The 27,371-nt window shown below is 42.5% G+C and overlaps 1 protein-coding gene across 5 annotated transcripts in view; it reads left to right on the top strand.

Moving 5' to 3' along the window:
• The window catches only part of ANKRD29 (ankyrin repeat domain 29), a 34,016-nt gene extending 7,067 nt beyond the window's left edge, over positions 1 to 26,949 (top strand). For 3 of the 5 annotated variants that reach the window (XM_052788300.1, XM_052788302.1, XM_052788303.1), the window contains 8 exons: positions 146 to 244; positions 2,617 to 2,715; positions 9,599 to 9,697; positions 12,764 to 12,862; positions 18,630 to 18,728; positions 19,165 to 19,260; positions 20,332 to 20,430; positions 22,009 to 26,949. In XM_052788300.1, coding sequence (XP_052644260.1) covers positions 146 to 244; positions 2,617 to 2,715; positions 9,599 to 9,697; positions 12,764 to 12,862; positions 18,630 to 18,728; positions 19,165 to 19,260; positions 20,332 to 20,430; positions 22,009 to 22,092 — 774 coding nt within the window. In that variant the 3' untranslated portion in view covers positions 22,093 to 26,949. The remainder of the gene's footprint in view (positions 1 to 145; positions 245 to 2,616; positions 2,716 to 9,598; positions 9,698 to 12,763; positions 12,863 to 18,629; positions 18,729 to 19,164; positions 19,261 to 20,331; positions 20,431 to 22,008) is intronic. The other 2 variants (XM_052788301.1, XM_052788304.1) reach the window with 2 other exon arrangements.
• The last annotated feature ends 422 nt before the right edge of the window (positions 26,950 to 27,371 follow it).

Here is a 27,371-nt window from a genome sequence, read left to right as displayed (position 1 = left end):
ATAGTAAGTTTTAAATGATAGCAAGTTTTTCAATGATCATAAGCTTCCTTCAGCTTTTTGGAAGAGGTGCTCTCTCTTCCAGACAGCCTGATTTGTTGCTGGAGGTGTCTGTTGAAGGTACTGACTTGTTTTTCCTTACTCCCAGCTTGGCACAACAGCTCTGATGGTAGCATCTTACTATGGCCACATAGATTGTGTACGGGAATTGGTGTTGCAAGGAGCAGATATCAATCTGCAGAGAGAGGTAGGAGAAGATCTGCATTCAAACAGGGATTGATTAAGTGACCATTGGTTTATTACAAATAATAGAAGAGTATTGTCTGTTGCTTTTTGCCAATTGCTATTTGTCACTTGCTGTGCAGTGCATGTATAAACAGGGTCTGTTCTCCTGAGGACATCAAGGAATCAGATGTCTGGAGTTTATAATAGAAAATGAGATGCCAGAGGTACATTTATAAATAACTCATCAAACATTTCCAGCATATCTGGTTGGTGAGGGGCAGTTACATCTGAGATGCATTTTTGCATCTGCAGTTTTACTTATTGGCACAGTAATTTACAGCTTTCTGGATGGGATAAATGATAAGGAGAAGTCCTTTACCTTTTGATTTGCAGAGTCTGGTCATTAAAATGGAGTGGATGCCATTGGTAGCCCGGGGATTATTTTGACTTGGTGTGCTTTGGAGTTTCTGCCTCTTAGTCTGAGCCAACTCATCTCTAACAATCACACAGCTTAATCACCCATACCCTTCCCTGCATCTCTGCTTTGTATTCAAGACATCTCTCACACCATGACATGCTTGCTTGTGGAAGGGACAATGTCAGCGGCTGGTTTTGGGAAAGTGCCTTCCCCTCATGCTCTGCACAAATGACTGTAAGGAGTACCTGCACCCACTCTGGTCTGTGTGCTGGCTAAACAGAGAGCAGAATTTCTCTGGGGTAAGGACAGTTGTACTGGTCCAAAGAGAAGAGCAGTTTAAGGAGGGCATGCAGTAACACGGGAAGGCAGCAGGCAGTGCAGGACAACAGTATGTTCATTGCTTTAACAATACCAGCCAATGTTTCTCACTTTCCTTGGTTACCTGGAACTAGAGCATTAATCTCATGCTGACATCCGCAAGTTACTGAGTCAGTGAATGCCATGTTCGATGATATAAGTGTCTTTGTACCTACTGGCCTAAACTTGCACTAACCATGATTGTCAGTGTCTTTCAGTGGGATCCTGTTCCAACAAAACATGTATTTAAACATGTCCCTTCCCTTAGGTAAACATTGCTTGAGAAGCAGCAGCAAAAGGAAAAGTTGAGAAAAGTTTTATGGAGCTGCTCTTGAGTATCACTCAGGACATACTGATTCAGCAAGCCAACAAAAAGAGAAACACTGAAATCCTCCAAAATCACTCTGTTGCAGAGAGGAAGCAAAACAGATTAAGTTTAAGCCCTAAAGACTAACAGCACTGTTCTGAAACTAAATCCACATACTCAAACCAGTGCTCTTGTACTCTGAAGTTGTGAAGCTTGGGGAAGTGAGAGCCTCATAAGTGTGTCTGGGGAGAGAGGGCTCTGAAATGGACTCAAGCGGCCACGTGCTATTATAAAGGCTTTGGGCACTGGGGTGAATTTCCTGTGTAGCTCAGTTTTCCTGCACCGTCTACATCAGATGAGAGAGCCCAAAGTCAGGAAAGCCTGTCTGTCTTCCCTCCTTCCTCCCTTCCGTTCTCCCTTCCCTTCCCTTCCCTTCCCTTCCCTTCCCTTCCCTTCCCTTCCCTTCCCTTCCCTTCCCTTCCCTTCCCTTCCCTTCCCTTCCCTTCCCTTCCCTTCCCTTCCCTTCCCTTCCCTTCCCTTCCCTTCCCTTCCCTTCCCTTCCCTTTTCCTTCTGTCCAGCCATTAAAATCTTACGTACTCATTTTTTTGGTCCCAATTTACTCACATGTTAATGACAGTATTTTATACAACTAGTATAAAATCAACTAGTATAAAATACGGGGTTTCAGTTCTTCAGTGAGTTTGAGGGAAAGCAGGTGTTGCAGGGCTGGTTATAGTTGCTTCAAGGCTGCTTGGCTGGATGGTGATCTACTGCTGCAAGAGACAAGGATGACTTAGCCAACAGGAATCCCATTTTGTCAGTGGAGAGTCAAGCAAGGTGGAGCTCTGCTGTACCAAATAACTGCCTCCCTGGCCTTTTCACACCCTGATGCAAATCCATCTCATGCTCCTATTTGTCTCAGGTTGTAACGACAGGTGGAATAGGAGTTGGTTTCAAATTGGCTGTTCCTCTGTTGTGCAAGACTGGTCTTTTCTCACACCGGGCTTGCTTTCCCTACCTGGTGACTGGGTAGAAGTGAGTGAATCCTAAGAGGTCTGTATTAGAAACTCTGTGCAGAAGCCCATTGTGAAACTTGGATTTTACTCAAATGTATGGTGCTGGACAGATTTATCAGTGCAATGAGAAGAAAACTGATCTAAGATACCTGGTGTCCTCTGGAGTCCTCAAAATCATCATGTCTTTACAGCTGGTATTCAACTGATTGTGCTCAATACTTTTTAATTCAAAATGTATAGACTTCAGTCAAGTGTGTTATATGTTTGGGGGTTTTAATCCATTTTTTCCTTACAGTCAGGTGCAACTTCTCTGTTCTTTGCTGCACAGCAAGGCCACAACGATGTAGTGAAGTTTCTCTTTGAATTTGGAGCCTCCACTGAATTTAAGAATAAAGTAAGATGATGGGTCTATTTTTGCATGCTGATACATTCTGGCAATCAAAGCTGGTTTTTTCCTATTCACATGAAACATGACATGGCAGCAGGAAGGTGATAAAAGGATTTCCTCACATGAACATGTTTTAAGTAATATGAATAATGTGACATACTGTGAAAATATTAACTTGGTACTAGCTTTTACTACCTAGACTTAATGGCATAAGTTGATCAAAGATGAGTCCCTGAATAGTGATATCAATCTTTCCTCTTAAGAACAAAGGGTCTTTTTGTACATGTTAGGTAGAATCCCATTTTATCTGTATACGTACTTCTCTTGCATAGACTGAAATTTTGTCTACATTGGGACGTCTCTCCATACCACCATAGGATACATAAGAGTATAATGGCTTCAGTCCTCCCTTAAATTCCCATTTACCCGTCTGTGACAAGAAGATGAAATGCACCTCAGAGCTTCTGTTTCTTTTTTCAGGCAGGTCCTTTTTCAAAATCTTCTTAGAATAGCCAAAAGCACAGACGGCAGAGCCTGTGTCTGGTACATCACACCTCATGGGGTGAACAGCATTAAGAACAGCAGTTCATCACTGACAGCAGTACATCGACTTAGTTTCTTTGTCCAATGCAGTACTAGCACCTCTGCTTTCAGCAAACAGAACAAAAAGCAACATATTTCATGAAATTTTCTGGCCCTTGACATGTGACCACATTTTGGAGCATTCCCATGATCTGGGGAGGACAGCTGCCAGTCACTTACCCTGGGATCCATAGCAATGTGTTTGAAGAAAAGGAATAGTTCTTTACCGCACAGTAACTAATATTTCAGGATATTATAGTCTGCGATTTGAATGATTCCCTCAACCCATACCTGCTTTCTGGAGTCCCTGGAAATACAGGCCTTAAACACTAAGGGAATTGATGGAACATCAGAGACTCAACTCACACTCCAGGGACTAAAAATCCTGAGGTTTTGTGGCCAGAATCCATACATGCCCATACAGTAGGATACCAGTACCCCAGGGAGCTATGCCTGTGGTAAACAACTCTCTGACCACAGCAGCAATCAGTAAATTCAAAAACATGAATGAAATTGTGACTGTTCAACACAACGCGGAGTGCAGCTGTGGAACTTGGCAATGCAGAAGGTTGCAATGTCAAATACAACTGCTGGATTTTAAAGTGCTGGATGATCTCATGAGACAGAGTTACTGGGAGAAGCTGCACATTAAAATAAGGGCTGCTTCTCAGTCTTTTATTTCAGGGTATAGGTAAGAGTTAGCAAGATTCAGAAGGATCATCTTCTCTTGCATTCAGCTGTATACAGTTGGACGAGTGAACTTACACTGTCCTTTGAGTCATCTGGCCTATAAAAAGGCCACAAAGCCATGCTGAAGGAGCAAAGGTGTCCCAGGCCTAGGAAGAGCCTAGACTACTCACTGCAGTTCAGCGTGCAATTGGGCAGTGTTTTTGTAGAGGGAGGGAAAACGGTGTATGCTGGAAACTTGGTAAGGAGGGAAGACAGAGGCTGAGTACCTTATTCTGTCTAGAGGGACAGTTAGCATTTTCACCAAACCTTTCCAGAGCCTGTGAACTAGGAGTTTGTGAAGAGGCCAAGACTTGGCACAGAAGGTGAACAGCAGGCTTGAAATTTTCTGGTCCTTCATGACAATATATGATCTTTTTTGAAGCATGCGAAATATATTGATGTGAGTCACTAGGACAGATAAAAGGAGTAAAGATCTAAATGATAAGAAAATATTCCTGCATTCAGCAGCTCCTAATGGCTTCCATCTTTGGACAACTGCAGGTTTCGGCTCTACTGTTGCTCACCTTGAAAATTTGCTCCCAGCCTGCATATTCCTGCCTGCCTTTTCTGAATTCAGACCTGACTTGGCCCATGTGCCAGTCCGAAGTATCTTTTAAGCTGCAGGTGGCTCTTCCTCTCCAGGCCACAGTTTTCTGCCACTTCCAGTCAAGCTGGTTGTAAAACAGCACCAGCTCCCAAGGGATGTAACATGAAAAACTGGCATGTGATGTGTTTGTGAGGCTATTTTCCAGTAGCATCCAACATGCCAGTCCAAGCACTCCCTCCTTCTCATCACTTCTTCAAGAGGTATATCAGTCACTTCAGCACTCACAGTATGACACAAGCTACAGTGCCTGAAAAGGTTCTTAGAAGCTGAACAAAGGATAGCTGAGTTAAAATGAATCTGTGCAAGATTAAAGTGACACTGGTTTAAAAAGTTGAGGTTAGCTATCATGTTCATGCCCTCTTTGCTGAAAGGATCTGCTCTCTCAGAACAGTAGTATGAGGGCTTTGCTAGATTCATCATTAATGCTGGGTCCTATCCTGGAAATTGCCGTGTTCATTCTTTCACTCTTTACTTGCTTGGGGACTGCAGCTCTTCTGAAATGAGGATCTAGACACAGGAATCCAAATGCTTACATCTTCCAGACTGGGCTATGGTAACTCACCAAATTTTTAGACTGAGGCTGGGTGGGAAACTAACTTGTACTTGTGCAGCAGTGTATATCTGAGCAGGAGGCACCATTGAGAACGTACTGCATTGACAGTATGCATCTTCCATTGGCCTTCTAGTGTGGTTTTGTATCAGTTCAGTTTTCTGATTTAATAATGCGATTTTCATAGCTCGGAATTATTCCATCAAGCCATCGTTCTCTTAACAGACGACTAAGATAACAGGCTCCTCCATCCCCCCAAACCCCAGAAACAATATAGTTGACAAAATATGCCTTTTCAGGTCAGACATAAGGCATTTTCCAATTAAGGCACTCAGCTGGGAGCAGCACTGGAAACGATATGGCTGATCCTGGCTGTTTTTAAACGGCACTGCAAAATTAATCAATTTGCAAAGAACTTTCTATTATAAATGAAGGCATGGAATTGAAATAAGAAAACAAATTTAATGTGTCCTAGGAAACAGAGACTTTAAAGCGAGGAAATGCAAAGCCCAACATCTTCTTTTTCATGTACCTCTCTGTAAATTGTAATTACTACATTTGTTACTCATATATGAGAGTGCTGGAGAACTGTCTTAATATAGGCATTCAATTCTTGTTACCCCTTGTATCATTAGAGTTGATATTCACTATGGCAGGCAAAGCAAACATGTTCTAAAACAGTATAATAAAGTAATAAGCAATAATTGCTGATGTTGTAAAGAGAATAAATAGTACTATTGAGGGTTATTATATATATATTATAAAAAAATATTATTCAATAATATTATTCTGCATTGCCCCAGTCTGACATCCCTCTGCATCATAAATTGAAACATGTTCTCTTTTCTTACTCTGAGACATGTTATAAGCATGTGGGTTCTTAAAAGGGTTTGTGTGGTGGCACGTTTTCTGAGCAATACTGCAGGTCAAATGGTATGTCAGAGGCTATTTTTCAGCAGATGATAGTGATTGCAGAACATCAGCTCCCCTCCCTTGTAGCACATTTCAGAGATGATAAAACACCATATAATTCTGAGCTACTTTCAGGTGATGGTGGCAGAAGTGAAGAGGTAAGCAAATAGGGAAGTCTGCACCAGATAGGGTGGTCTTATCAGGTGCTGCTGTTCCGAGTGCTTATATGGGAAATTGGCAGCTGCTGTATGTGCCACCAGTAAGGAGAACATAATGTGTGGCTAAGAAAAATGGTTTCAGAGGAAGAATTGCAGAGGTAGGCTAGAGAACTGCCTCCTATCTGAGCTGGAAGGGTTTGCAGTGAAGGATTAGTAGAAGCTACACTGTGTCATGAAAACAGGGTATGAGCAAGAAATAAACCCAAGGGGACGTGCCTTCTCTCAGCTGCACCATGAGCCTCCCATCTGCTGTGGCCCTCAAAGCGCCTCTGTGGTTGCCCACATGTCCCTGCTCCCACTTGCTGCCCTGCTCAGAGTTTCCAAGAGGCTTGCCAGTGCCAAAGATGATGCTTCAGCTTTTTGCTCATCTCAGCTGAAGCCAAAAAGGAAAGAGGGAATCACAAGGCTGAAAGGGATGTTAAAAATCTGTCATTTACTTCTTCTTTTTTTTTTTTTTTTTTTCATAACTCATCTGCCTTTTCTATGGCCTGTAAAACATTGGGGTCTCCAGCTAGAGCTTGCTGGAGGAAAGTGAGAGAAAGCGAGATGGAAGCTCAATAGGGGTGAGAAGGGGCTGAGTTCTTCTCCTCCTAAGAAACCATGGACCTTCACACTGTTTGACAATTCCTTGATTTAACTGAGTGCTGTCTTACCAGTGGAAAAGATTCCTGGCCCCAACCTCCCTTTCTTACCACAAGACCCATCTCTGTTTATCACAGTGGTACCCCCACCCAGAGCATGCAAATGAATCCCAGTCTCTTCTGTTGAATGTATTCAACTTGATAGGAGACACGTAGTAGAGTACGTCTTAGAGTCCAGTTCTTTTCCTGATCAGGGATCAAGTCTTTGAGGCAAGGAGTTGTTACCCAATTCTTTCTGACCCAGTAAGTATTTGATTCAGGGTGGACAGCTGGAAGTAGGGACCACACAATGCTTTTTTCTGATCCCTGGGCACTGATCAGAGTGATCTAGGAAACTTGGTCACTCTAGTCTGAAAGATCTAAAATATACTTGTTTTGGAAATATGTTATTCTTTCAAAAAATGTTTCTGTCTAAAACTGTTCACTGGATTCAACCAAACACTTGGTCAGGAACCCCATTTTGAGACACTTAGACATATCCTGTGAGAAGTGTCCCCCTTCTTAAACCTCAAGCTGTGACATCTCCCAAGGTGGGATCACGCAGTTGTACTCCAAGCATTGGGCGTCAGCTCTGCTATGCTAACTGTGGTTAGCTTTGCAGGCCTGCTTTTTATTTGGGACCTGTCATTTGGTTCCTTCCAGAAATAATGTTAATAACCAAACAATCTTCTTAAAATAACAGGAGTTTGTTGAGAACATAAGAATTTTAGAAAACAAAAAACAGACCATAAAGCAATAAACAAACTATTCCCACATGCAGCTAACTGAGCATGTCTGTTTACCCTCCACATGGGGACCCTCAATATTTTTAAGCTTCCTATAGCTCATCCTTCCCTGCCTCTCCACAGAGGACCTCCAATTTGGATAGCACAGTTTCTTTCTTAACTCACTAACCTTTCTCTCGCCATTTCCTTCAGGGGAAGAATATTTTAAAATGTCTCTGTTTTTTGTTTGTAGCCCTTTGATCTGGTAACTCACTACTTGAGCAAAATGGCTGTCAGCTGGTTGGAGACAGGAAATAGGTTTCACGAAGCTGTTAGCTTTTGCCATTGTCTTTTAAGTGTGTATAAGGTGTTTTTTAATCCAGGAACCATTGTGGTTGCTTTTGTGTTTTGTTCCAGCAGTTCCTATTAAATTAGGGTAGTTTAATTTGGCAGGAAAGTCTAATGACTCATTGTAGTTATAGAGTAACTTAATTCCACTGACCTGATTACACAATATATTTACTCAAATAATCCAGAATTAATATGCAGTTCTTAGATTGTCACATAACATCTTCACATCTGTGATTTTGCTGACACTCAAGCCTTGTTTGCTTTTCAGTGTTGTGGGGAGGAAGGGTGAATATGAGTTTTTGAGAGTTGCTATAGACAGTCCCTGTGGGTTAGTTCAGTCATGTCAGAGCTTCAATTTTCATGAGGTTATTACAGGCATGAAAAAACACCACAGATTAATAAATTTGATTGGCACTTCCCATCATAAAAGATCCATTTGGCAATTTGGGCTGTAACTTCTCTTGTGGATATCTGTCTGTGTGGAAAAATTCAAACAAAGCTTTGGAGCTGTTTCAGAGAACAAGTCTGAGGGAAAACACAATCTCTTGCCCACATTAATTACAGCTCTAGAAACCATTTCTCTGAAGTACTTTAGATATAGCTTGTCTTGTGGAGGAGGGGCTTGAGACAGGGAGAAGGCAGGCAAGGGGAGAGAAGACCTCTGGTGTGGGTGACTGGGGGTGTGCATCATCTTAGCATGATGGCATGGTGCCATCCCAGGCAGAAGATAAGAACTTCCTCTCCATATCAGTGTCAGAAATAAGGGTAATTTTTGAGCGGGGCACAGTGCATTTAACAAGACAGCCAGACTCACATTTGCTATCTTAGTTGTTTCAGCTGGCTTGGAGTCATCAGCCAGTGACACTGAGGTGTTTCCCTTCTCAGACAGCTCCCAAGGGAGCAGCTTTACAAGCAGGATTTGATACATGTGCCTAGGTCTCCCTTTAGTGGTGATGTGCAGCAACTATAGCCACCTGGGATTGCTCTTACCTGCAGGGATCACTTCTTCAGCAGAAGTAATGGGGCTTTCACTGATGGTCATGGGTTTAGTCTGATGCACACTCCCACAGTTAGCTAGCATGCTTTAAGATGCATCCTCTCTACTCTTCTTCAGGCCAACAGTCAACAGATGGGAGGCAGGACACGACAGGGCATGAGGTTCTGGCCAAAGAAGAGTAGATGATCAGTAGGCTTTGGAGCAGGGGAAAGGTGTGCTGACCTTCAATAGGTGGAAGAGCTTGGCAGGGGTGGGGGACTTGGTTGTAAAGGGAAGAGACATGGAGGAGTTTGGAGTTGTGAAGGGAACAAAGCTTCTAGTGGGAAGGCAAAAGACGAGGAACAAAAAGAATTTTCTTGGTTTCTATCCCTCACTAAAAAAAAAACAAGAGAAAACTGTTTATAGTGGCAGAGCCAAGTTTAAAGATTTATGGGGCAAGACTTGGTACTGAAATTATGAAAGATTCAGTAGCTAGTCACTACAGAACTGCTGTGAGCCAAATTCTGAAGAGCCTTAAAATTTGCTTATGTTTTATGGTGATATTCAGTCCAGCACCTGCCCTCTCACCTGACTGTACTCATTCTTTGTTTTTTCACAGGATGGAGGTACTGCTCTTCTAGCTGCTTGTCAGTACGGGCATGCAAAAGTAGTGGAAACTCTGCTGAAGCACGGTGCCAACATTCACGATCAACTTTATGTGAGTTATTTGACACAGATAATATTGACAACATTGGTGGTGGAATAAATGTGCTGTTGGTTGGACAACAGCGGATACTCCGGCTCCAGCACAGAGAAGCATTTGCCAACATTGCAGTTTTATAGTACTCTTCTAAGATGTGCATTTTGTTAACTCTCTGCTTTTCATGATCCTGGGAGAAGTAGCACAAAATCAGAAAAGATGATTTGGCTGCCTTTTGGTTCTTTACCTGCATGAAGGATATGTACCAAATCTGGATCAGATTTGTGCTGTTAACCTTGAAGAAAAGACCATGTCATGTTCTACCATGACTTGCATTGCAAAAGTAAGAGTGAATAGCTATGAAGCCCCTGAGGTACTAGAAAAACAGTTCATCAGTTTTCTGCCAGAAAGAGTAGTAAAAGTTAAAATCTTTGAATACTTTTAAAATCTTTTTTAAAAATATCAGTTAAAATTATGTTATTTGGTATTTGTGCATCTCTAGCTTGTCAGTGTTTTGGGCAAAGAATGGTTAATATGGCTGAACTGACGTTGTTTAGTTGGCTTTTCAGAAAGCTGGATTAAGCCAATGAAGCACTGGATTTAATTTACTCCAACAGAGACACAAATTAGTTGAGCTTTTCAACATTCAACAGAAATGAATGGCAGATTTTGCCTCCACTTCCCATCACGCTTTCCTACCCCAGGGCACTCAAGACTGACAAAAAGGAAGTTGTTTCCCAGGGATATATGATTTTTTTCAGCCATTTCCATGGGGTATGGATCTGCAGGTTGCTGTCACACTCAGCTCTCATGAGCATGCGTGGGAGCCAAGGGCTGGTGACCACGGAAGCCACCAGCATGCTAGGGGCTGTGCACTGGTCGAACAGGGGTTCCCCACCTCTGCGCTGCCCTCACCCCACATTTATAAAGAAGGGTGTCGCACCCTCACCGCTGTGTGAATAGAGATTGCCTTTCTAATCTGAGGGCAGTGATTCATACCTCTGCACGGTAATCCCTGGGGTTACCACTCAATTTAAAAAATACCCATGCTGCCACACCCGCAGACACTTACCTAGACGTGAAGGCAGTGAAATAATTTCCTTGTTGTCTCTCCTGGAAATAAGCAATATTTGCAATTGGATTTAGAGATGCATTTTTATTGCTCACAGCCATTGGGCAAAAAGAGTCAGAAACAGCAGTTTAATAAAATAAGAACACAGTCTCTTGAAAATGGGCATTAGCCTGGCTTCTTTTGTGAGACATCGCCAAGCTGCATTTGCAAAGTGGTATCTGGCTGGCAGTTTCACTGGCAGGTGGCCAAATGAGAGGGATTTCGAGCATGCATTTCAGTAGTCCTCCCCCAAACCATCAGGGTAGGTGTTGTAACCTTAAATTGACTCATGTGAGGGGTAGAGGAGAAGTCAAGAGAATACCCTAACTAAATGGTATTTCTTGCAGAAATATGTTGTAGCCTCAAAACAGCTTTCTCATTACAGCATCAATTCCAATCGAGTACAAAACTCTAATAATTTTTAAAATGGTTGGGTGTTAGGGAACCCAAGGTTCTCCATCTTGATTGATGCTACAATAAAGAGCTCTTTTAATATTACACAGCCTTGTTTACTTTCTAAATGGAAGCGTTCTCACTAAGTCTGTGCTGAGTTTTGCAGGAAGACAAGTAGCTAAACAGTATTTCTCGGCAGCCAACTGCATTCGGTCCCAACATAGCGATATGCCAACAAGGTCTCTGGAGGTAGCCTGCAAAGGACCTGATACCATCACCCTATTTCACGTACTCGCATAGCAAACAGAGAAAACAGGACCTCAGAGGGCCCAGGGGTATGCATTTGTAGTGCTAGCAGACACCTCTCTTGTTTACCAGGACATTTGTCTTGAAATCAAGGTCAAACATTCTAGATTCAGTCCCTGGGGCACTATATTCAGCTCATGCTTCACTAAGTCTGTGCTGAGTTTTGCAGGAAGAGGAGTAGCTAAGCAGTATCACTCGGCAGACAGCAGCATTCAATCCCAACATAGCGATATGCCAACAAGGTCAACAACAGGCTTCCACTAAAATGCCCTGTATTTTGTGATAAGCGTATGCATGAGTTGGCATGAGATCTGTACTTGTACATGTGAGATGCAGTCAAGGGGTTCATTCATGTCTCTATTTAAACTAAAGGAGTCTCACCTCCTGGAAAAACTTGCCCTAGCACCCTCTGTGCTGAGGATATAGGATGGGTAAACACCTGTCCCACTCTCAATGCAGACTTCCACTTCTAGTTGGTTGGATGGACTATAATGCTGTTTGGAAATGTTTAATCAAAAAAACTTAATGAAATATGACCTTTAATTTTTTTTCTTAAGGAAGAAGTTTCTGTGAAGTCAAATTCTGAGAACATCTGCACATGAAAGACATGTTGAAGAAAAATAAAATCCCTTATTTGTTCACAATTTGTTCTTTCACAAGCTTTTTGCAGGAAAATGCTGTTTTCTGATAGGGCTATGAGATACTCTGTCTTGCACGTGCTACTTTTACATTACTATATTACAGGTGAAGTCTCTTCTACAAGATGTGCCAGAGCAGTGGCGTGGTAGTTGCTGGGGTGGCACAGCAGTATGGCATGGTACTTACTCCTTCAGCCGCAAGGGCAGACTTCAGTGCTGGAGCCTCCAGTCTTGCAAAGTCCTTGAAGATGTTTTCACCATGTGTCTATGTAGCAGAACACTTCTCCGTGAACACATAAATGCTAAATGAACCTATATTGCTATACAGGAATGAATTTCTAGTTATGTAGATCAATGCTTCAATGAACTAGATTCTTAGTATTCCAGACCCAGGATTTAATGCTTGGTTTGATACATGATGGGAGCCAGTACTTGTACATACTGGATGAAAATGTTACCATAGTTTGTTATGAACTAGGCTTTGGATTTTGGTAATTATTTCTTGAGCATGGCTGTATATCTGCTGTTACGCTGCATAACAGCTTAAGAACAAGAACTTGATTCAGTTTGGTTTGGTTTTGTGTGGAAAAATGGTGTCATTTCAACACAGTGTAAGCTGGATGTATTTGTTCTTAGGATGGAGCTTCTGCAATTTTCCTGGCGGCACAAGGAGGCTATCTGGATGTCATCCGATTGCTGCTTTCTTCAGGAGCAAAGGTTAACCAGCCACGGCAGGTAAGCTCAACATTTCAGGGCAGAGCTGGAGTCTAATTTTTTACAGTTATAAAAAATTAACACTGGAATTTTCTCCAGGCATGAGGTTCCCATGGAGGTGTTTCACTGTGAGGCAGATTGTGGCTATGCCTGCATCTGTGTTTTAGTTCAGATTGGTAATGTGGTTTTGAAGTGAGTACTCCAGTCATTTCAGCTTGCATGCAAACTAGATTGTTACTGGAAGAAGTGAAACCGGAAGCTCTGTTCTAGGTCTGCACCAGTTGCGCTTACACCCGAAAGCAGATCAAACCACTGACTGATCCTTTGAACAGGTCTGAACCACATGCACCTTTGGGCCAGGGACCAAACTAAATAAAAATAAAACCCTCTAGTTGTATATAATGTTGATGTAGGGGGCTTGCACTACCTCTTGCAACTATTGATCTGCTTCTGTTATACCAAGTTACTTGTGAAGGTCTACACAGCCTACCACATCCCTGCATTCTTTTGGAAGTCCTTGGAAAAGCTTTTGAAAATCTGGGAGCTCTAGTGGGAGACAGTACTAAATTCAGTATATTGAAATCACCAGGCCTTCAGTACTGTGGCTTCGGCATCGAAGCTGGTCTTGGACAAAAGCTTTTACTTTGAATTTTACTTTTTTTAGTTTTACTTTGTGTCATCCTTGTGCACTCTGAAACTCAAGCATGAGTGTTCCCTTCATCTCTGGAAGTTCTTGATACCTGTGGAAAGCCTTGCTGTCCCCATTTCCAGCTAGTTACTCTAGTGGGCCTGATCCTGCAAACACATACAACCAGTGGCAACCGTAAGTGTGAAATTAGCTCCTCTATAGGCAGCGGGGCTGCTGTTTGATCATTAAACAATGTGTATGAGCTAGATTTGTGGCTGGTTCAGAGGTCCCTGCTAGGGTGCTAAGGGCTAGATCCACCTTGTATCACTGTACGCTGGTGTTAGGTAAGGGTGCAAGAGACTTCCTAGGTGTTAAACTGACTATGGGGTACATAAGTATACATGGTGTACAGAGACATATCTAAAAGCTCTCTTGGTTTCCAAAAAAGGGTACCTTGATTGTTTAGCTGTTTCCTGACTCTAAAATCAGTGCTTAAACAGCATATTTAGATGCTGCTTTGAGTAGCCAGGTGTGGGAGTTGCACAGCTAGCTTTACTCCTAGCCGGTAGAAATGTCTGGTTAGAGACAGGGCTTCCCAGGAATCTTTTCCTGCTTTGAGAGAGCCTCCCCTGTGGTCTCCTGAAACCCTGCAGGCAAGGTAGCTGTCCTGGGTCTTCACTGCACGTTTTAAATTGATGGGATAAGGTCTTGTCCTTGCAGTCAGTCACGTAGGTCTGCCAGGTGGCTGTGATCACTGACTACAGCAAGTAAAAAATCAGCAGGCAAGAGCAAATGAATGTGAAAACTCTAATAAAAGTGGACAACGTGGCATGTGACAAGCTTTGCCAGGTATTTTCAGTATTTCCTTTCATCTACACCAAAAGCCTGACAAATCATAGCCTGGCAGCAGCGATTGATCTATATGACTTCTGGTGCATCTGTAGGTCTGCATAGCCTCCTTGCTGCTCCTGTAGTATAAGGAAACTGGATTAGTATTTTATGTGCCCAAACTAAAGTAATTTTCCTGCTGTCTCTTACCCTACCTCTCCAGCACCAGAGCTGTGCTGGCAGCTACTCCCTGTACTGATGCTTTAGCTGCTCCTAGGCTGCCTCCACACTGTCTCCCAAGATTAAGATCAAGGTTAAGAAATGTTAAAAGCTGTTAATTAACACAGTCTAAAAGATCAATGTAGAAGGATAGACCAAGGTATGCATTAATGCTTTTTGATTCGGTCAAAATAAAGTTGGTGAGCCTTAGATTTAGCTGAACAATGTTGCCATAAAAACTGCATTCTGCTAACCATAATTATAGTGCACCAGCTAATTCTTTCTGACAATATTTTTTTAGCTCTCTAATCCCATTTCTACAACACAATGTTTCATGAGGCTTTTCTAAATCTTAGTTGAGGCAAAGACTTGAGTCTGTGTGAATGTTCCTCCTGGCTCTGTTTCATCTCCGGGAGGACGGGCTTACTTTGCTTCAGGGTACCTCCGATCCCTGCTAAGATTATGCCTGGGTAAGTCCGTGGCATTTGTATTTGGGCCCACTGTAATCTGAAACATTTCCTTAACAAATGGAACATTTTTACTGTTTAATTAGTAAAGTGATGGTTGGATGGACTTCAGTCTTTCTTACTAACAAACAAATTTGTACTTTGTTCGAAGGTGGCATGTTGGTCATGAGGAATGTAGCTCTAGATGGGGCAGTTTCGATGCCAGATGACTCTTACTGTCAGTTACAAACTACATTGCTCCCACTGCTGTAGGAAACTTTTCTAAGCAACATAAAATTGAATACAGGGCTGCAGAGTGCCAGGTGTGAATTGATGCTTCTCCTTCCTCATGGTGTCCAGGCTTTCCTCTTTACCTTGTGAATTTGGGGGCTTAATTCATGTGCCTGAGCGTGTGCATCTGCCTTGTATGTCTGCTCCTGCTGCTGCAGTGGGTACCAGTTCCCCTTCAGTCTTCCATCCCATCTCCCAGTCCCACGGGGGTGCTCCTGACACCATAGAGCATCTCGGATGGCGCTGTCTGTCTGTGTGCAGGCCCTTCAGCTCAGCTCTCTCAAGACTGAACAGTGAAGCTTCCTGGCGGGTTTCTTCCCTGGCAATGTCATTTCTCTTGGATTTTAGCCATCTTCTGTTCTTTCTGACATCGTGGAGCCAGGCAGGAATTCTTTTGTCATCTTTTTGTCTAGACAGTGCTGGGGGCAGTGTCTGAAGCCTAGTGCGGGAGATGTTTCTTTGCTTCTCCAACTCAAAAATGAAGTGAGAAGATTATTTGCCAATGAATTTTACACTGTTTTGGCAGCCTGTGTCCCAGCAGGCTTTAGTCTAACTGGCTAAGCGGATTCAAAATACTCTGAAAATTCTTGGTTTTTTCTTAACACATGATATGCAATTACATATATATGTAAGCCAGTAAACCTATATAGAGTGTAGACTTCAGACAAGCAAGCAATTTATTAGCAAGAATTCAGCTGGTGTAGTGGTGCGAGTGAACTGATGAGCAGAACAGTGGAGGAGATGATGCCGAGTAGCCTGAGAGTAGGGGGTCTCTGTCCCTGGAAGTCCTTACTGGGAATTTGAGGGGTATTTCACCTCCCACCCTAATCTGGCCCTTTCTAAAACTCCAAGCCACAAGCAAACATTGAGATTCAAAGCTGCAAAGCAAAGTCATTAGTTAATGGGTAAGAGAAAGAGAATCAGAACTTTCGGTCAGAGTATGTTCAGAACTGCTGGCTGCTGGATATAACAAGATGTAGTCCATATATACTAGCTTGTAATCAAATGAGGAAATAAGCACAGCTTAAAAACATATGGGGTATTTAACATTGTTCTGGGAACGTAGTGGTCTGCAGTCTGCTGGCTGGGCAGAGGGACAAGGAAAGGAAAGTAGTTTTTGAACTACGTCTTTCCCTGTTCTCCCTTTCTTCCTGATTCATCTCCAAGCCCTAATATCTGTTTACACAGGAATTCTCATGTGGCCTCTTAGTACACTGTAATATCTCTTTTGCACCATACACCAACATGAAAATGGACAGAAATCTCATCTACTCCATATAAATACTATACACATTTGCATAAACGTGCATGTTAGATGCTGTTTGCTTAAGAGACAGAAGCTGACATTAGTCAATGTGAGCCCACCATCAACTTCATCACTTTTCTTCTCTTCACGCTAAGTCCTCCAAGACAGTCACTCTTTCTCACAATGTATTTTTGCTTCTAGCCTATAACTGAGATACTGAGGATGATGTCTAATAGCAATACCATTAAGGACAGTTAGTGGTAACAGTGATGTTACCCAACACTTGGACTTCCTTCTGCTTTTTTTCACTTATACCTGAAAATAAGAGTTGTTCTTACAAACTTCACTGTGAGTAAAAGAAAGGTGCTATATTCCCTATGCTGTGTTGTGCTTGCATTTCTTGTGTAAATAGAAGTGTGGATTTGCATTGGTTCTTCATGCAGATTAAATTGTGTAGGCTGCTCTCAGATATTTTCCAAGTTTTATAGGCTTTTTCAGTGCCCCTATTGCTATTTTCTAGAGCCCTCTGGTGGGGGAAGATTAGAAAAAATATGAAGTGTCAGCTTACTGGTAGGGAAAACACCATAAATTGGAGATGGACAGGTTTTGCCGTCACGCTAACATCACATACACTGTGTACAAGAGAGCCTTTGTTATTTTTGAATCACAAAGAACACGCATTGTATTAACAGGATATATACTAGAATGAGGTCAGTCACTAATTTCAATGAGTTAATTTATAGAGAAAGGATACAAGAGTGGGCAAAGATCCTGTTCCTCACCATTTGAGAAGACTGAAGATCTCAGGATGTGTATTTGCTCTTTCTCAGAATCAGAAAAAGGGAAGCCCAGAATATTATATCAAAGGAAGAAATAACTTTCCTGTTTCTTCCAAAGGATTAAGTCACTAGCCCATAGAAAGGAGAGAACTGGTTCAACGATGACTTTTTGGATTGCATGAGCAAGTCATATGAATCTTCTGTTGGCACTGGGGAGAGAGATTGCTTCTTTGATCAAGGTGGAAATATCTTATTTAAAGTAAAAAGTTGTTTTCCTCTGAAACTTCTCATTAAGGCTCTTTTGGAAGCCCCAGTATATTTTGTCTTCCTTTTTCCTGCCAAGTCTTCAGGCTGTTGAGGGTGGCGAGGGGAACTGGCAAGCGCTGAAGGCAGAAGCAGGCGCCCTGCTATGTGAGGCCTCACTTCTATGTTAAAGTCCATACAGGCAAAGTCTTTTGTTAAAGGCCCACGAGAATCAGTTTGGCAGCACATAACCACTGGAGTCCTCCTGTAGTCTGGAGAATCGGGTCATTTAGAAGCAAAAGGAGGACAAGACACAAAACTAAATTCTAATTGTGGTAAGAAATACTTCTACTGCTTCAACTCACCTTTGCCTTTGGGATGGAGATCCATCACAAAGTTTAGCTTATTCTGAATGTGCATTTTATTTTCTGAGGTTTTCTGCTCAACTAATGATTGCATAGGACAATTTTTCCAACGAGATTGTTCTCATGCTGGATTCCTTGATAATTGCCTTGTCTTCTGGTGGAGTTCTTGAAGAAAAAATTTGTGAAATACTCACCATCGCTGTAAGACAGGATGTTTTTACCAGATTCCCTGAGGGTGGATAATGTAACTTAATATTTAAAGTTGGTGATCATCTTGCATTGCTCCTTAGCTTCTATAAACAGCTTCCACTCCATATGTACAGAGACCCAGCTGCAGAATCTGCCCATGCATGCTGAGATTTGCCTGTATCTTCTGTCATGTCTAGCCACCTAGGGTTCAAAGTACACAGGATACCTTTACATATCAAACTTCCCCAGGTATTTTAGGCACAACTGGTAAGCCAAAGCGGGCTTTAACTGTTCACACAGCAATGCACATTTCAGGCCAACTGTATAAGAGAAAGCAGCTAAGGATGGCTCTACTCCATAACTGGAGTGGTTCTGACTTGATACACCGAACTCCCATGTGCTTTAGGAAGCAAGTCTGCATATGTCTGTCCATGATGCAGGATTTAATTGAGGAATTGAAGTACATCCATTCCAGTAGGCAGACTTGGGCGGTAAAGTACCAGGGAGCACAGGATCTCAAAGCGAAATGGTTAGCAGTCTTATTTTGTTTGCAGGATGGGACAGCTCCCTTGTGGATTGCATCACAGATGGGTCACAGCGAAGTGGTGCGAGTAATGCTGCTGCGGGGCGCTGAGCGAGATGCTGCGCGGGATGTGAGTAGCACTTCTTCCTGTGCTCTGTCTGCAGCTTAACGCCTCCTGGCTTTTTCTGAGGCTGCAGGTCTGCCTGAATGGAGGCCTGGTGTCCCCAGAGTCCGTCCTGCTTGCCAGGTTGTAAAGTCCCACCATGGGCTCCCTTTTTCCTGTTGTGTCTGGGACAGCTTCCTGGAGGGACCTTCTGGAATAAGGGAATGGAAATGTCCATATAAATGAGAGACAAAGGTGATAATATGGTGTCACTGGTTCATTTTACCCTGAAGTTTTCACCTGCCAGAGGAACAATCCTCCAGATGCCCTAAAACCAGCAGCACATGCTGTGGAGGTGCCTCCTCACAGAGGTGTGGGGGAGAGCTGGCGTTTCTCTTCTCCCAAGGGGAATGCAGGTAAAGCATTGGTAACAACTGAACTGAGCTTCCTCGGTCTTTTAAAGGACGGTACGACTGCTTTACTGAAGGCTGCCATTAAAGGGTACAACAATGTGATAGAAGAGTTGCTGAAATTCTCTCCTACACTTGGCCTGCTGAAGGTTAGTAGTGAAACACACAGGTTTTTAGGCAGAAACTCAAGAAGGCAAAGGGTCTGATGAAAGACCTGATGTTTATGATTATGCCACTGAAAGACAATAAGGAGCTTGAGCCTAAAAAAGTCAAGAGAAAAATGAAATTATCTTATTTAGCCTTTAATGCCACACACAAATGAATCTTTTCAAATGAAATTGTTAATTTGATTTTTGGAATGAGGAAACACATTGTGTTGTAGAAGGAATTTTCCAGCTTTTTGTCATCTGATTTTATTTCTACTGTAAATGGATTGCTTTTGACAGTGCAGTTTTTAGCATTATACACTGTCCTCTATTGCATTTAGTCAGAAAAATAGTATCCTAAAAGATCTGTTGTGAGCAGATTCTCTACTTGATTTTGGTTTCCTCTGAATTCAAAAAGTGACTTGAAAAATAACAGATATTTGGAAGCTGCTTTTTAATAGCTGATCTAATTTTATGTGCCTATAAATCACATACTTTGACAGCCTCTGTGCATGCAACTAATTGGCAATTTTGATGTACTTGAAAATCCAGGTGGCATTAAATTAGTTAATTACAAATATGAAAGAGCTTCCACACTTATTTGAACTGTCCATTTGCAGCCACAAACAAAAGGCCAGTCATGAAAAAATCACCATTTAGCTGTCTGACCTTGAGACCATTAATCATCAGAGAAAGAAGATAAAATGCCCAGATGGTTTCCATTACTGCTTGTGCTTCTGTTTCACTTATTAATGGCTGATTTTGCCAGGCAGAAGCAAGTGCTGTGTTCATTTCACCTCTGATCTACTGACAAGGGTAACTTTTAAAAGGAAATATTGCTCTAGTAAAGTGAATTTGACTTTCATTTTTATTAAAGCATTTAAAATCACCTCCTTCATAGCCCACTAGCCCGCCAGCACCCTGTCTAAATCAGACCCTATACCTTTGATGACCTGATCTCTTCCGTGTTACTTCTTTCTTGTTCATAGGTTTGTTCTTTGCAAACATTTGTGTTTCACTGCCTTTTGATTTCTTCCCATGCATGGTACCAACATCTCCACTGGTATTTTCTAGAATGGGACCTCGGCTCTCCATGCGGCCGTCCTGAGTGGCAACGCGAGGACAGTGGCACTGCTCCTCGAAGCAGGAGCAGACCCATGCCTGAGGAACAAGGTACGTCCTGGCACACATCCTGGGCGAGGAGCAGGTGGGGAGCACCGAGCGGTGGAGCCGTGTGTGCCATGGAGGCAGTGGCAGCCCATGTTTCTGTGTTGGTCCGTTGTTGCCTCTTGATCCCCTCCTGAAGCACCGCTGTTTAGTCCATTAGTTTCTGTATGCAAGCATCTATAAGGGTGCTAGGCAGTGCCACTGGTCATGCCAGTTCTTGTGAAGTTACATCAATCTGAGAACAACCAAACCATGCACTCACTCACTGGAGCACCACAGATTAAATTGTTAACTCTAACTAGTCATGGGCTAGCTAGGTTGCATTTTAGGGAAACAGTAATCTGTTACTGTTTTGGTAAGTCATAAGTTATATTCATATCTCCATACAGACGTGTAAGGAGGATATTTCCACAGCAAGAGAAATGTGTGTCTGGGTTCCTTTGATAAGAAAACTTGGCTAGGATTCAGCACATTGCTAATACCAAAAAATATCCCAAATTAGATGCATCTTTCCTGTATCTTACTGTAAATCTGTTAGTTTATTGAAATAGTTTCATATCCTTCTTATAACAGCAACTTTTCTGCAGAAAACCTGTCTTAGTTTTATTCTGTAAAGTGTTTTAACATTACATGTTTGATAATTTCCATGAAAATGTCTTCCTCTGAGTTGTGTCTATGAACTATTGGCCGCTAGTATTTGATATCTAGCTGGATTTGTTAAGCTGTGAATGTGTGTTCTGGTATTTACTTCTGGTTTAAGACTGGGTGAATGAAAGTCTGTAATACAAGTAATCCAGCACATATCTTCTAAACGTTTTGGTCATTCAATATAACATCTGTGCCTGTTATTCCCGTGTCATTCCACTTGATGGCAGCAGAGTTAATGCCGCTCATACAGTAGTTTGTGTTAATAGGCATTTTGTTTCGATACTATCACCCAAACACTGCGCAAGATTTTTCTGCTACTGATGGTGATTTGCAGCAGGAGGATGTGCAGTAGAAGAAAGTCTGTGGCTGTAACCTCTCCTACTGATTTTTCTTTTTTTAAATAACATGCAATTTTGCACAACAGAGTGCCTTTGCAGGACAGAATTACTGATTTTCAGAGGTAGCTTCATTATAAATACTTTATGTTACCAAAATTGTATTCAATAAATACAGAAGGCCAAACTCTGATGTTCTATTACCAATCCTACAGAATAGCACTGACTATTTCATAGCAATTAAAGTCTTTCCTTGGATTTTTATGGACTTTGGTACTTAAAGACCTGCCTCATCTCCCCCAAAAAATCAGCAGCTATGCTCTCTATTGCTTCTGTGGCAAGGGATACCATTTAGCCTGGGCAGTCAGCACAAGATAAGCTGATCACTCAAATCCCACACTGGGATTATTTTGAAGACTTAAGTGCGACTTGCACACTGAAAGGTGATTTCTTAAGATATCTCCAACAGTGGTGGAGACAACACTGGAATAAACACGTCATTACAATGCCTAGTACCATCTTCTTTAGAGTTTAATGCTTTTAAACCACATTTTGGAAATACTTGTTCATTTCTGCTAACCTCAAAGTTTTTTTGTTCCAGGCAAATGAACTACCAGCAGAACTAACAAAAAATGAACGCATCCTCCGACTCCTCCGCACGAAGGAAAAGCAAAGGAAAAGCTAATGCAGCCCTGTAGCAAATGCGGTTTGACAGAGATGTGCCCTGACCACAGTACCATGACAGTAAACCTAGGTTGCCCGAGAAAGGCTTGTTGGAACAGTTTACAGAACTGATTAGCCTCTCCAGTACACGCTCCCTGAATGCATGAGGCCCTTGCCATGGGCTCGCCATGGGCTAGGGCCTCAGCCTGGCATTGCTGAACGAGAGCAGGGCTTGGCCTGAGACCTGTGTTGGCACTGCAGCCCTGCCTGTACTCCGGGATCCCACTGGTCCCAGCACTGCCGTTTGCTCCTTCATGCCTGCAGCATACGTATCCCCGCACGCGCAAGAGCTCCCACCGTTTCAGACACACGTCCCCATACTGGCATGGCCACACACCTGTAACGGGTGCCTCGGGGCGCACGTGTGGGTCGGGAGCACTCAGCCCTTGTGCCAAAAGGATGCCCAGACCTCGCAGCTGTTTGGATACAGCTGGTCCCGGAGTAGCCCCATGCTGCCGCTGCCCTCCCTTCGTTGGCAGCGCTAGCTCAGACCATTGCTCTCTACCTCCAAGTGCCACATGGGGCTAGAGGTGAGATCCCACCTGTGACATCCCAACAGGAAAAGTCCTCCTGCCAGCCTAGGGTTTTGGTAACATTTTGGCTACTACGTGAAGCTCCATAAAAATGATGCAAAGCGTTACAAATTATGCCAAAAGCTACTGACCAAACAATAAGCAAGGAGATGTCCTCCTCAGTTGTAGCATCTTGATCTGTCAATGTCTGGCAACAGAAACACAGAGCAGCCATTGATAGCATTTTGCAATGCATACGCAGTGCTATGGGGATCCATCCCCAACCCTACAGTCTATGTACATGCATTTTTGGGGGGCGGGGGGGAGGATCGGTCACTGAGCAAACCAATCAGGGCATATCATTCACTGGCACAAGTACATCAGAAATTTAGCTGTTGGGCACAACAGCACAGATGCTATAAAACTGATATATGTATGTTCTGTACACGCATATATGTGACACTATGGTTTAGTACCCACAGCTACTATGCAATGCACTTGTTCCCCAGGTCTGTAACGGGAGTTAAGGGAGAAGCGCGCAGTGTACGGGTGTTTGAGCAGCTGGTGAGAGGGTTACACAGAGCCACACTCGAATAGGCCCACTAATTAATGCAGGCATGGAAAATGAACTCTCAACAGCAATTTTGGCCTTTGTTGTAGTTGAGATGCTTAGACACACTACTAGTGCCTGTGTGGGGAAGGCAGTGTAAATTGTAGATGGTTTGTGAAGAGCTATGTTTTAACCACGTTGCTGTAAGACACCCCATTAAAACCCAGTCATTTCTGCAGTATAAACAGTATATAATACATCCTGTTAGCCACAAAAACATTAGAGATTATTTTACAGTGAATCGAGGTATAAAGTTAGTTCAGTACATATATCCAGGCACTTCACCTGCCTTCAAACCTTAGCAAATTACTGAAAAATTGCTTTAAAAGTTGAAGACAGAGAAGATTGTAAGGAAAAAAATATTCCCCGCTTAAAAAATACCTGCCTAGGATTCAGCTGCACTGTTGCAGTTTTGCTTCAGTGAGTTAAAAAAAAAAAAAATCTTTTAGTGAACTAGCACAAATGAATCTAGTTTACTTAGTGCAAATTAGCCATACATATTACCAAATCATGAAATTGTTCTTTTTGTGAGTAAGTTAGGTAAGAAGTCAGGGTTCTGGTGAAGAGAACAGAAGCGGGCGTGCATTTGCTTGCAAGCTGGAATTGCTATTCAATTTCTATTCAGCATTAGAAAGGAAAGCTTTAGGTTTCCAACAATTTAAGAAGACACCAGAAAAATCTGTTTGTTTAGGTAATTCATGCTGCTGTATTTTTAAATTAAAATAATGTTGTGCCTAACAGAAACTTGCAGATGAACTGGTGCAGAACCAAAGAATTATGCAAGATGCTTAGAGGATGATTGTATCCAGGGTTAAGTTCTGCAAAAGACTAAAAAATACTGAGCATGCAGAAATCTCAAGAGCCTTATTGGGAACTTAAGTTGCACAGCATTACATGGGACTGGACTCTATCTTCTTTAAGAAGCAATGCTGGAGAGGATAGTTTTATTTGGACCCCCCAGTGGGTTGAAGATGAACATACTGTTTTGGAGAATGCTAGAGGGACTCTAGGCAGCCTGGCCTCAGTATTGATTTTTCTCCCCAAAGTTTCTTCAGAGCAACAGCTGGGAACAACCACACTCACACAGATGAAAAGCCCTTTCACAGTTGTAAAGGGGGAGGATAATCATTAGAAGGTCTTCAGTAGTCATGCTGGGTTAGCGATAAATACTCTTAATATCAGACACGCTGTAATGATCAAGCAGTCTTCCTAAAAAATGTGGAAGCATCCACTGTTGGTGAGGGTCTCCTATTTTTTCCTGATTGCAGAGCACAGGAGAGAGGACAGGGCAAACCAACAGTGGTCCTGTGACAGATGAAGTACGCGAGCTGAGACAACAACATGCAGGTGTCCAGCATCTGCAGGTGGCCTCTCCTTTCTGCCAGACATATTTTCTTGTGAGAGTCGCCTCACCCCAAAGGGGGCAGCTACTCAGCAAAGAGCTGCTTCTTGAACTACACCTGTCCATGGGAAGATGCATGTCTGCTCCCCACCATTTAGAGGGGGACTTTCCAAGTTTTGTGTCCAGCTGCCTCCATGACTGGCCACCGCAGCCGGGGCTCTCATGCAAGAAGCAAAGAACCCCTAGGATGCTGCGTCCTGTACAGGCCATCTGCTGACCTCCTTCTGAGAGGATGCAAGTTACCAGGTCCTCCTTTTTTTGAGTGATATTGGGCTATAACTGGCTTTTCTTATTTCTAAACAAAATTTTAAATGTGGGGCTGGCATGGCTTGAAGGGAGAGGCTTGTAGCTCCCTCCTTGCTCTCGTTAGTGCTGGCTGATAGGGCACACAGGTTGGCGGGGCGGGGGAGAGGCTCTGTGGTGGAGAACTGGCAGCAAAGCCTCTCTCTGCCCTGTTCAGGCTGAAGCTGAATCTAGCTTCAGCAAAGACACTATTCAGCCAACATGGGATTTTTAGGCGTGGAAACCTTCCCATCGGGAGCATCTGTTTCATCTCAGAGCCTTTGGAGAGAGGGCTTCCCTGTAGGCAAAAGGTGCTTATTCTGCCTGTAGATGGGCTCAAAAGTTGCAATACCGTTTCTCACCATGCAATTAACCTTTTCACAAAGAAACCTTAACAATTCTTAGTATTTACATAGCTGCTGTTATCTTTAAAGTGCTCCGTAAATACTGCTATGGTTTGTTTGTTGTTCTAAAACGGAAACCTACTTTCCCTTTGTGGCTGAAGTGATTCACTAATATTGACAATAGTTCTTTGCATAGTTGTCACGCCTTTTGTGCAAGGCTTTCAAAGTCCTCTACAGACACCATTACCTTTTTAAGTTCCAAAATGCATTGCTGGGGGAGGCAGGAAAATAGATTATTTCATTCACACACCAGGGAAATGCAGCAGCTGTTCATCAGTTCATATCAATAGACAAGAGTAAATTTAGACTAGAAATTAAGGGGCACCAAATCCATTTCATAGATGGCAGGATGAAGGTAGATACCATATAATGATGTGAAATAGAACTGGGGCAGGATAACAAGCCAAATAATTTTTGGGGTTGGGTTTTGGGGTTTCTTTTCCCCCAAAAGTGCCATATATATATATCCATCTTACACACCCAAAAAATCAGCTCTGCTAGCACGCTGCTTTTAGGCTTGCCTCTGCACATTCAGATCCAGGGGCCCAGCCTGCTGTCCTCTCCACCTGGGATTTATGCAGGTGCTGTAGCCTGGTGACTTCCCATCAGCTACAAGTGAGTATGAAGGATGTGCAACCAAGAACAGGCTCCACAAATGAGTGAAGGAGAAGTATAGGCATCTTTCTTTTATTTCACTAGTATCAAGTCGTTGTAGGATGGGGATGAGCACAAGGAAAGGCCCATGGGGTACAGAGAGAAGTGGCATCCCGTCAGTGACATGGTAGCCTCAGAGGTCCCAAATACATGGAGCTCTTCATTTAAGATGATCAGTGCAGTGCAGTGTGCAGGGACATGTATTTAGTAATGATACAAAAGGCAGTGTTGTACTTCCTGACTTGCACATGCTGTTCTTCCTTGGAGTGAAACTGTATCACTATTGATCCACCCACCTCTGTTTAGTTTAGAAGAACTGAGAGGATTAGAGCTCCAGATCAAACAGCTGCAGGTCATATTTAGTGCACTTTAACAACAATGATTATTTGCCTCAGAGTCAGAGCATCATTGCAAGAATAATTCACACTTCTTTATTCAGCCAGTCATGGTGACTATTGGGAAATTTGTAAGTAAACCAAATCTCATGTTGTCTCAGAAATTTCAGAATTCTTTTCTGTACAGAGAAAATGAGGTAGCACAAACCCTGTCCCATTTGTACTTCACTTAATATGAACACTGAACGGATGTAAAATACTGCCTTTGTCTGGAACCTTTGAGTGAGTGGTGTTAAAACGTTAATGATTGCTACAAGTCCAACCAAAGATTATACACATGGATCTTTTTTCCAGCAATGGAGTATTGTACTGCACACATGGGACTGAATGGAGTTGTGCCTTCTCACAGGAGGTCTGCATTTGGTCCTTGGAAATGTCACAATAGTTTCATACTTTTCTGAATTCCACAGTTTCTTTTGACCTGCCCTTTTATGCATTTGATAAAAGCTATATAAATTTATGTAACTCTGTGTAAGACTAATATTCTGCAACAGGAACGTTGCTTTGCTAAAACACATTTTTCCATGCCATCGTTTCAATAAAAGTGAATGTAGTCCTCAGATTATCTTGTCTGCATACTTCAATATTTCTTTCATTTCCTCCATATTCTACTCTTTCTCTTTGTAGAATACCAGAATTAATTTCCTATTTAAGTAAAGACCACTTCATTCTATTCCACTTGATTGATTAGGCTTTTATTATTTTCCAGGTCTTTACAGATGAGATAGCATTCACAAAACAAATAAAGCCAATGCCCTGGCTTGAGAAACAGGAAAACTTAATTTAGCATGACATAACAAGGTTTGTTTCAAAGATCCAGACATCACTGACAGACTCCCCTTGACATTAAATCCATTAGGCCGGATCTGAAAGGAAGACTATAAAAAGCAACTTAGGAAGCAAAGGAATAAGACTACACTTTTATTCAGTTAGTCAAACATGTCTTGGTGGTTCTGTTATTATTCCTAAACGTAAAACTGGC

This window comes from Harpia harpyja, chromosome 5, assembly GCF_026419915.1.
Source record: "Harpia harpyja isolate bHarHar1 chromosome 5, bHarHar1 primary haplotype, whole genome shotgun sequence".
NCBI lineage: Eukaryota > Metazoa > Chordata > Aves > Accipitriformes > Accipitridae > Harpia > Harpia harpyja.
This window is presented reverse-complemented; position numbering and strand designations above follow the sequence as displayed.